This window comes from Anastrepha obliqua, chromosome 1 (genome assembly GCF_027943255.1).
Source record: "Anastrepha obliqua isolate idAnaObli1 chromosome 1, idAnaObli1_1.0, whole genome shotgun sequence".
In the NCBI taxonomy this organism is placed as follows: Eukaryota; Metazoa; Arthropoda; class Insecta; order Diptera; family Tephritidae; genus Anastrepha; species Anastrepha obliqua.
Genome location: NC_072892.1, coordinates 6,930,272 through 6,941,851, shown reverse-complemented (window position 1 = coordinate 6,941,851; position 11,580 = coordinate 6,930,272). Strand labels below are relative to the sequence as shown.

Sequence of the window (11,580 nt, the reverse complement as noted above, 5' to 3'; positions counted from 1 at the left end):
CTATTTATAGCGAAAAGCTTATGAAAGTTCCGTTTGACATTGAAGAATTTGACGAAAGTGGCACATATCGGTTTACCCTTGAAGATTAAATCGTTGAAACCAAAGTTCTGATTACATCTATACTGGTAGATCGGTCAGCATTCTTGAAGCTTCATTTCTTGCGCCTCACAGCTTTCGCCATCCGAAGACATCGCTGCCAAATTTAATAGGCAATATGCTGAATTAAAGAGTTTTATGAGCTTGTTTCGAAGCCTTATGTGATTCTTAGAAATAAGGAATATAAATACGCAGCGAAGGTTTAAGAGTCACTTTTTCGATACGTTAATTTACAGGAGTTAACTATTTCAATAATGAAAAGTTAAGTTAGGCTAATATAGACATTGGAATACAATAGTAAGAAAAGAGTTTTTTGTAAAAAGAATTTAAACAAATTCACGAATACCAATTCTACAATATGGACTGTATTCTGATTTGATGTTCTGTGATTTGATTCTACGTTAATTTACGCAACTTCATTTTTACATTAAAATATTAGGTACAAATTATAAGTTTGCCTTATTACTTTTGCTTTTCTCTGCAGGGTAATAATCGGCATTTGCTCTGTTAAGCTAATGCATGTACGTTGACATTCAAACATGGATACTTTCATGCGTTCTGGAGCTGATAGTTAATGTGGGGAGAAAAATTAATCAACAGCTACAAATACAATCCAACCACCACAATTCCAAGCATTGAGTGAGGCGATTGGGCAACCGGTTAGTAGGGTAAGCTACCGACACTCTATCGTCAGTTCGCTCTTGTACGCCAGTCGCTTTGGAACGCTTAGAACGGACGTGGACGCGACGTTGTCACAAATTTTTTTATATATTCTAGCCACTCTTAAATATTCAAAGAATTTTCTCTGTACATTTTCCATCAAAAAAGTGTAAAAATGTCGTACCACAAGCCTGAAGCAAATACTATTCAGCTGCTGAAAGATATCGCTCATCGTCTACGTATCGATTCTATTACATCAACACAGGCATCTAAATCGGGGTATGTGCAAAATTTATTATAAAATTAAGTTTGTGAGAGAATAATTTAAAATCATGTTAAAATATGGTTAAAAAAATTGTATGGCGTGACTTGCAAAAGCGGTAAAAAAAAGCCGAAAACGGCGTACCTTGCACTGCTTAATAGATATATGTGTGTATGTATGTATGCATTAATAGATGTGTGTAGGGAACAGCTTTACATTAGCGAAAGTCGATGATCAGTGTTGAAATAAAAGAAAAGGTTGAAACGAAGGTGACCGGCAAAACTAAACGTTACACTGACGCCACGTGGTTCCGCCATAAATGCATATCATATGCATATAGGTCCATACTTGAGTGTGTATGTAGTAACATACCTACATAGTATGTACACTTCATTATTACTTTCTTGATAACCTATAGCTTTTTTTTGTTCTTTCCTATTGTTGTTGGCAAAATATCAACGGATTTGAATGTGAACTGACCTTTGTTGACATTCATTAATACATACACGTAGTGCTTATAGGTATCTGATTAGTGTGGGCATTAGTGACGAGGTGGCAATACGATGGTGTGAGATTGTGGTTTTTTTTGAGCAAGGTTCTAATGGAGTTGCGCAAAACAAACGACCCCTTAGATTTTTATTAAGAGAGCACTCTACCGCCCCTGTAGGCAAATTCTGAACTATTAAAATTAGTATTTATTTTTTATTTTCGACATTAAAATGTTAGCCATTCACACATTAGAAAAGCTAGGAAAGCTCATGAAACTACCAATATTCTGATTCGATTTGTGTAGAGTAGTGTATAGAATACATATAATTTTATTTAGACTTTTTTAAATTGTAAAGCCAAGTCAATATTGGTGGTATTATTTGAACAAGAGGTGTGGGATTAAAAATTAAAATTAAAGAAACAAGTTTTGTGGGAATTTGTGTTTTTCGTTTTTATGTATATATATGTATATATATGTATATATATATATATATAATTGGCGCGTACATCCTTTCTGGGTGTTTGGCCGAGCTCCTCCTCCTATTTGTGGTGTGCGTCTTGATGTTGTTCCACAAATGGAGGGACCTACAGTTTCAAGCCGACTCCGAACGGCAGATATTTTTATGAGGAGCTTTTTCATGGTAGAAATACAATCGGAGGTTTGCCATTGCCTGCCGAGGGGCGACCGCTATTAGAAAAATGTTTTTCTTAATTTTTGGTGTTTCACCGAGGTTCGAACCACGTTCTCTCTGTGAATTCCGAATGGTAATCACGCATCATCACACGTTTTTTTGTTTATCGGAATATAATTTAATGAGATTAATAATGGTGCAGTTATTTTGAGCGTATGACTATGTTAGCTTCTGAAGTACCAATTTCCGACACTTGAGAACGTTTCACAAAGTATGAATTCGATGGTATTGGCCTAGTTGCGCATGCCAATGACGCATATATCAATGACTTCAAATAGTCCACAGGCTTGAGTTTTAGTAACATTTAATAAAAAAATAGTGTTGGTGGCTGCGAATTTCGTCATGGACGCCAATTTGACTTTGATCGGATTTTCTTGCCGGGCACGCATGAAATTTCATTTGTGTATACACAAGTGTGTGTATGCGCACCAACAAGTGAGTGAACGCCATAGGTGTATGTATAGGGGAATAGGTGAATGTGTATTTGAATCTCGCACAATTGGAGAAGGGATTCAAGCTTGTACGATTTTGACCTTATCGGAATAATTTCAATATCACTTTTTAGCATTCAGATTAGAAATGTTTTGTTAAAAGCTACAAAATAGTCGTATGTTAAATTATTTTCATGTGCCATATTTCGACAATAGCTGTGTTCAAATCGTACTCAAGGCGTACGTCTGAGTACGAACATGCATATGTATGTATGTATGTGTGTATTGTGCATACCGATTGCCGGCTAATTACATTAGCTCTCAGTTAACAGTAACAGTCTCTGATACTAAGTTAATTTATAATAGTCGTTTACATTGGCAAAAGTTATACAAGCTCAGCGATAGTATAGCCCCAAATATTTATAATATTTACCGATTTAAATCAAAAGGAAAATATGCGAATTATTGTAAAAATAGTTATCTGAGTTCTAATGTTTGGTTTTTAAGGTGTGTTAATTGAGCAAACGCAAGCTAAATATACACATCTGACAGATTTGGACAGAGCTTCAACTCAAATTTGTGATGTTTGTTTTTTCGATTTATTTTCATACATCGAGGAATTAAAGCTACCTTAGAACATTTGATGAGGATTTCTTCAGTACTGAAACTTGCTATGCAAAGGTTTAAAGGTAACTGCTGTTGTTGCTTACTTAACGGCATATAAACCCGGTTTTCCGCTAACGTAGAACCAATTGTCATTGAAACGGCTGAGCGGCAGCTTGTTGTTGTAGCTGTTTAAAACCGGCAAGCGTTACTGTCTGTTGTTATGCCCGTAATAGAGTTTGAACCAACCGTTAATTTACAATTTATCTGTTATGCCAGGCAATGTACAAGGAAAATTGTTTGGAAAACTGCATACGTATGGGGACGTGTGTAAAACTTTATATGACCAGTTTTAATTACTATATTAATTTTTAAGTCGATAATATTTTTTCCTCAATAGTGTTTTTCTTTCAACAAACTCGCGGTTGTTACATTGAACCTTATAGGCAGATTTTTATTGCAATTAAATTTTCAATATAGCATTTTGTTGTTGTTGTAACAGTATAAACATTCCCCATACATATATGTATGTACGTTTCGTAATTTTATTTCTTTTTCATTAAATGCTAAGAATAATATTTATCCTTAAACTACTCACTGGGCCGATTTCTAGCCCATTTCTTTTCTCTGAAGTTGTTCGTAGTGTCAAGCGTGCGTATTTTCTTGAATATCTGTTGAAACTTTAAAGTTGGCATTTCTTACTTCCGACATTTTTATGGCTTACTTTTGAGATGTTTTCTTATTTCGGAGATGATTTGCCTAAAATTTCGCGGCGTTTGAAAAAATTTAATTTTTGTATTATTTCGCTGAGTTTATTTAAAAAGTCAAGAATTTTGTGTTGGAACGAAAGCTACTTTGTTATTTCAACGTCTACAGGTAGTCTAATTTTTTTTGTAAGCAAATCCATACCGCGCTCTTTCAAGGTCATCTGGGCACACATATTTTCCAAATATTGGACGCGCATATACCGTTAAACTTGTGTTCACTCGAAACCGGTGTGGTACTCGTATTTATCAGGGTTTATGGTGAACTTTTTATAGATAAAATATAAATTTTGTAAAGAACCTTTTTTGTATAGAGTCATAATGTCAAAAATATGAAGTACCTAACAAAATATGAAATCACGTATATAGACATATACCACCCACTAATGCAAGAATACGCGTCTGATAAGTAGTACTTCACCAAATTCAAAATGAATAAGTATTTTTTTAAATTGTTATCAGCTTGCCAGATGTGATCATCCGATCTTTATATACACTTATGTACGTACATTCATACATACATAGGAACATATTTCTCAATCCACGCTCTGTTTCCATTATCACGCTTAAAACTAATGACCTTCTTTATTATCGATTCAGTAAAAATGTTTCAAATTTGTGTAAATTTAATAATAAAGTATATGAAAAGATTATACTTACGAGCACACTTGAAATTTAGAGTGTTAAACAATTTTGAAATAGATTAATTAGATATTGGGTTATTCCAGGGCCTTTTTTGCTATTTAGGGCATACTATTGAATGGCAAAATGTGAAGAGCAAAATATATGAAGGTCACTTTTGTTGTTCCGTTGTTAAATTTCACAATGCTAATAAACTGATTTGAAAATATTTGAGATGAATAATTTGATTTGATTTGTTATAAAACATCGAAATGGTAATTGTTCATTTTTAATTTTATTTTTATTTTTTTAATTGAATGGAGTAGACGAACCTATGACCAATGAATGTCACTCAACATTCGCGAGTTTTTGACCTTATTTCATAATAATAAAATATATAAGTATTTTCGTAATATTTAAATTAAATGCTTCCCTTATGGCTGGTTTGCATCATAGGTTTGTGAAAGTGAAAAATAATACAACGAGATCGCATCGAAATTTACGATGTACCTACATGTGTTTCAAGTACATACTGATCTCTGATTTACGTAATAAATTCTTAAGATTTGGTCAGACATCAAGACTCATTAAGTAATTTTATTTGAATTTCTTTTTTTGTTGTAAAAATTGCGCTATGAATAAACTCGTGTTCCGATAGACAATGTATTCATTTATGACCTCCACTTCGATCAACAGAATTAATATATGAATAGAACCGGCAATATGAGTATCAATTGAAGGGGGTTAGGCCACTGTAAAAAGTAAAAAGAAGCTAATCTTTTTATGTTTAAAGTTGTTCTAATAAGATCTTGAAAATGGCGTACTCATAGGATTAAGGTGGTTTGCTGTTGGACTTGAGCTGTTCACACTAACAAATGAAAACAAAAAAAAATAAAAATAAAAAATTGGAAAATTGTATGTGCAGTTGGTTGTTTTAGCAGCATTAACTTTTATAGGCATGTTTTTATGATGGAACTCCCTTCCCACAGCCCCAGCCGCGCCACCACTCTCATTCGTCACTAATAATGGAATATTTGCTTAAATTTAATCTAAAAAGTCTTAGTTTTTCCTATTTCCCACTATTTATAGCACATTCTAGACTTCATAATCCGCAAAGGTGTTCAACTATGACCCAAAAGCAAAGTTCAAAAACGGTTTGAGATAGAAAATTAATAAAAATAATTTTGCTTGATATTTTTCTGATGGGTTGTTTTGATTTTATTCAACAAGGCATAGCAACGGATACCGGGTATTGTAATATTATGGTTATTAATATAATAAAAAAATATTTTCTATGAAATTATTGTTTGTAATTCTTTTATATACATATCCTAAATTTGAGTATTTAATTTACCCAGTAATAAATGAGACATTCCGATATTTTCAAGTAATCCTCTCAAATCCTCTCCTAATTGCTATCAATCAAGTCTCTACATATTAATAAGTTTTGACTTTATTTATTTTTTGTTTTTTTTTTTTTGTCAAACTATTTTTAATAATTTTTTGTTTTTGTCAAATTATTTTTAATTACATTAACATAGGTCTTTCTATGACAAAGACCAAATTAATTCCAAAAAATTCAAGCTTTATAAAATTTCGCCAGATGTTGATCAAAATTTCAAACTTTTTAATTAGAATTTAAAACAAATGGGTATACAATTTATAGCCTATTTATTTTTAACATAAAAAGTGGAAGTTTGAAGTGGCTTAAAGTTCTTATTGATTTTTGATGAGTTTTTTTCCTTGAAGCTTGTTGCACATTTTTTGTATTTAACGAATGCACAAAAGTATTTATATTTTTTAATGGGTTACAAAACTGCGCACACAATTTTTTTGTAGATGTGACAAAATAACTTACTTTAGAATATATCTTAAAGCAGAGGCAGGCATTGTTAATGATGTTGTTGTAACATTATAAAACACCCTCTCCTGAGCGAAAATTCTTCGCCAAATACAAATACTGTTACTTGCTGTAGACCTGACAATGCTGAGAACGACATACCTTATCATCGTTTCTCGACAGTCGGCTCTACATCGACACGGATTTATATCCGACTAAGGATTGTCCCTCCAGCAGCATTCCCCAAACACTTGTGTTTATGCTGTTAAAACAATAACGGTAGACCTTATCATTGGCTTAAGAAGGCCTGACACTTAGCTTGGTTTGGCATCAGGTGAGAGATGTTACATCATGAATCTCTTCACTGAACTTAGAGTGCAACTCAGTTATACATAATTGAGCACGATTTGCCAGAGAATTCAATTAAATTTTTTTTTATTTCTGTGCTATGAGATATGGCATTTTCAATCAAAAAGCATTGATATTCATCTAACCTTTAGTAATTAATTCAAATGCATAATTGCCTACGTATTCAGAGTTTGCGTTAACTTTAAAGGCTTCTCAATTACTTTGTGAAGTGTTTGCAGCTCTATATTTTCCCATGCGCTACTAAGTACGTCATATCATTTACTGCTTGCAATTTTTTAATAAGTAGGTGAATTTATATTAAACGTGCCATACAGGGTAGTACAGAAGCAAGTATATTTGTAAAAATTAAGTAAAATGAAAAAAAAAATCGAATTTCTTTTGATCAATTATGGTTTTATTTGAATGAACAAATACTCGCTAAGGTATGCTTTCTAGTATCATATTTTCTCAACCCAATTATCCGAAGACCTTAAATGACTCCGCCCATATTCGTTTTAAGAGTGTGAATCGTTTCATCGGGATTCTGAATGACACTTTGCCAAGAAGTCTTTTATCGAAGTGGCTATATGCTTCGTGGTCAAAGTTCTTCTCTCATAATGAATAAATGAATGAAAATGAGGCTTACACCTCGATCTCATGATCTTTTGTGCCCTCTACTCATCACAGTACCTCATCCAAACTCAGTTCCTTTAATAAACCTAAGATAGAGATTGGTCGGGTGTCCTTTATTGCATGTGTCTTGCTTCCAGTCGCATTCGGCCAACGAATAATTGGCAAGTCTTGACACAAATCTCGGTGCGAACAGCAATTTTTGAATAAAATTTGCCGCTATTGAAATTTTCTATATTTTCAATTTTATTGAAATTCACTCCAAAGCGAATTACAGAACTTGTCCGATTACTACTACTTCAAAATCAACAAACTATCACTCACTACGGATACATTGAGCTCTCGACAACCACATGGAGGTTTTCCGACACATAATTATAATTTTTTTTGTCAAAATGCCTGCCGGGATTAAAATGCGCCTGATAAAATATTCCTCCTTAATATTGTATGCTAATGGAGTAGTTCATCAATCCCTGCCAGTGCGAAGTAGTTCGTCATCGTCTATCTCATCTAACGGTAGGCCCAGAAAACTTATTGGGTCCAGAGGGAGAGTGTAAAAGCTAACAGCGTAAAAATAGTAATGAAAAAAATGTCATACCTGCATTGGGACCGCCATGTATTGGTGTTATCTAAAGCAAAACTTATCAGAGAAAAGTTTTACGTGATGTACCACAAATGTAGTAATAAAACTTGAAAACCGCAAAGGTTGTTAAATGCCACATTTACTTGACTTTAATTTAAACATTTGAAAAGATAGTGCCACAGTATCTACATGCCTACATATATTATATTTCATGCACGTCACCTCATTAGAGGGCGCGGTCACAAACGGGTTATTTGGAAACGAGGTGGCTGCTGCACCAGCTGAGGGAGTTGTGCCTTCGAGTTTGATAGGATTTTAATCTTACCTGGCGATGAGACATCAAGCGATGAAACATCAGCCAGAGCTCGGAGATGAAAAACTGAGGTTACAAAATTCAAGCGTGGTGCTTGCTTGCAAAGTCCTCATTTAGAGGATACAATCGTGAGAGATTCAAACATCTCATAAACCTCCCTAAAGATAAACTGAGAATGCTCTTTGGTATGCTTAGTGATCATTGCAGACTGTGAAGTCATCTGCACAGGCTGATGATATGATTGTTCTTGTTGTTGTAATATCCTAAGTATTCCCCTCAATTGTATAGGGGAATCCTGCTGGAGTGACAACCCTTGGCATGCTTTAAATCCGGACTGTGCCGGTAATGTAGAACCGACTGTTGTGGGAACACTGGAGATACGTTCTAATGCCTCCTGTGGATACTGTGATCTATCTTCAGAGGCACCATTACATTTGCTTCTCGAATCGGATGTCATATTGAAAAGAAGAAGTAGGCATCTGGGCTTGGTATCACCGACACTTTGAATACCGAGTAGACATTTGAGTGAATGTAAGATTCGATAATGCAAAGGGAACGAGAGGTCATCACTTGCCGTTTAAAAATAAAAATAAATCACTATTTCCTAATTAGACAAGCGTAGAAATATATTTTTTGTACTGGTTGTTGTAGTTTTTTCAAAAGATCGATGTGACCAGCATTATTTTGCTTGAAATGCTGAACCCTACATTTTTGAGCCGGCTCCGAAGGGTATATAGGGGGCCACAGCTATTGTAAACAGGTCTTAATGCCATCCACAGTCAAGCTTTTTAATTAATTTTTCACTACAATTAAATAAATTTATGATTCTGCTTGGAGTTTTTCTTTTTTCATTTGCACTTATTAAATATTGAGAATAATATTTTACGTTCTTCCTTTTAGCCATCCAACATCATGTGCCTCCATTGCCGAGATCATGTCGGTTTTGTTCTTCAACACCTTACGCTTGAACTTGAAATTCCCACGCGATCCATCAAGCGATCGTTTTGTGCTGTCCAAGGGTCATTCTGCTCCCATCCTCTATGCCGCCTGGGCTGAGGCTGGTCTCTTCCCCGTTGAGGATTTGCAGAACTTGCGTAAAATTGACAGCGATCTTGAGGGTCATCCAACACCACGTTTGAATTTCATCGATGTCGGTACCGGCTCTCTGGGTCAAGGTGTTGCCGTTGCTGCTGGCATGGCATACGTTGGCAAGAACTACGACAAGGCCGACTACAGGTGTGTGTTGAAAAGGACTCTGATGTAAAATATGTATTATATAATATGCTTTGTTTAATTTTCGCAGAACCTACGTGGTCGTGGGTGATGGAGAGTCTGCTGAAGGTTCTATTTGGGAATCACTGCACTTTGCTGGCCACTACAAGTTGGATAACTTGTGCGTCATTTTCGACGTCAATCGTTTGGGTCAATCTGAGCCAACCTCGCTGCAACATCAGATGGAAATTTATCGCAAGCGCTTGGATGCTTTCGGCTTTCACGCTTTGGTTGTCGACGGACACGATGTTGAAGAGTTGTGCAAGGCTTTCCATGAAGCTTCCATAACCAAAAACAAGCCCACTGCCATCATTGCGAAAACGTACAAGGGTAAATTCTTCCCCAACATTGAAGATTTGGACAACTGGCATGGCAAACCGTTGGGCGATAAAGCCAACGAAGTCATCAAGCACTTGGAGGGACTAATTGTTAATAGTAACGCCACTATTCCACCCAAAAGTCCAAGTAAGTCAAAACCTGCACCTGTAGTGGACATCACCAACGTGAAATTGTCTTCACCACCAAACTACAAGATGGGCGAGCAAGTTGCCACCCGTTTGGCTTATGGTACTGCCTTGGCTAAAATCGCCCAAAACAATGATCGCGTCATCGCTTTGGATGGTGACACCAAGAATTCGACTTTCTCCGATAAGTTGAAGAAGATATTCCCCGAACGCTACATTGAGTGCTTCATCGCCGAACAGAATCTCGTGGGTGTTGCCATTGGTACCGCATGCCGTGACCGTACCATTGCCTTCGTTTCAACTTTTGCCACCTTCTTCACACGCGCCTTCGATCAAATTCGTATGGGTGCCATTTCACAGACAAATGTTAATTTTGTTGGTTCTCACTGCGGTGTGAGCATCGGTGAGGATGGCCCCTCTCAGATGGGTCTTGAAGATATTGCTATGTTCCGCGCTATTCCCGGTAGCACCGTGTTCTATCCCTCTGATGCTGTCAGCTGCGAGCGCGCCGTCGAATTGGCAGCCAACACAAAAGGTGTGTGCTTCATTCGCACATCGCGTCCCAATACTGCCGTCATCTATGGAAACGACGAAGTGCTCCAGATCGGTAAGGGTAAAGTGGTGAAGCAATCACCCAAGGATCAAGTGCTGTTAATCGGTGCCGGTATTACCCTCTACGAATGTCTTAATGCTGCTGCTCAACTTGAAAAGAGCGGCGTGCATGCGCGTGTTATCGATCCATTCACCATTAAGCCACTGGATGCTGAACTTATTATCGAGAATGGACAGGCTGTTGGCGGCCGCGTTGTGGTCGTTGAGGATCACTACCAGCAAGGTGGTCTAGGTGAGGCTGTACTGAGTGTGCTGGCCGAACAACGTGACTTTGTGGTGAAGCATTTGTACGTGCCCGGAGTACCACGCTCAGGCCCACCAAATGTGCTCATCGACATGTTCGGCATTTCAGCACGCAATGTCGTCAACGCTGTTGGGGCTGTGCTGAAGTTGTAAGCGGGAATTTGAAATTAGAAATTATAAAAGCTACTGAATGCTTGATCCACATACTTATATACATATGTATGTACATACCTACGTACATACTTTGATTTGTAATAATTATTTGTCGTTAAGGAAAACGTAAAAGCCAGCTATGAGTGAATTAATTTTGTATGGCCTTGGAAATTTAATCATAAGAAAAATAAACAAACAAAAAAATTCATAAATCGCTACATGCAAAATCTTTTAAACAAAGTGAAATAAGTATATGACATTTAATTTTTCTATATCTTATAAATGGTTTTCCCATAACAGGTGTTAAGTGTTAGACAGGAGAGATGATTAACGATTTTTTATGGCCGGAATTGGATGGTATTGATCTAGACAACGTTTATTTTCAACAAGACGGCGCTGCGTGCCACACAAGCAACGAAACCATTCATCTTTTACTGGAGAAGTGTCCGGACCGTGTTATCTCTCGAAAAGGTGAACACAATTGGCCACCGAGATCTTGTGATT

General features: G+C 36.3%; 1 protein-coding gene across 1 annotated transcript; it reads left to right on the top strand.

The window, feature by feature from the left end:
* Nucleotides 1–774: 774 nt before the first annotated feature.
* LOC129246208 (transketolase-like protein 2) lies at nt 775–11,288 on the top strand. Its single transcript, XM_054884814.1, has 3 exons — nt 775–1,035; nt 9,233–9,568; nt 9,636–11,288. The coding sequence occupies exons 1-3, from the start codon at nt 932–934 to the stop codon at nt 11,074–11,076; spliced, it is 1,881 nt and encodes a 626-aa protein (XP_054740789.1). The 5' UTR covers nt 775–931; the 3' UTR covers nt 11,077–11,288.
* The last annotated feature ends 292 nt before the right edge of the window (nt 11,289–11,580 follow it).

Excerpts from the sequence above, each read along its gene's own strand:
- LOC129246208 (XM_054884814.1), top strand. The coding sequence starts at position 932 with ATGTCGTACCACAAGCCTGAAGCAAATACTATTCAGCTGCTGAAAGAT. Across the intron at positions 1,036-9,232 it reads ACACAGGCATCTAAATCGGG|CCATCCAACATCATGTGCCT; the intron begins GTATGTGCAAAA and ends TCTTCCTTTTAG. Across the intron at positions 9,569-9,635 it reads TACGACAAGGCCGACTACAG|AACCTACGTGGTCGTGGGTG; the intron begins GTGTGTGTTGAA and ends TAATTTTCGCAG.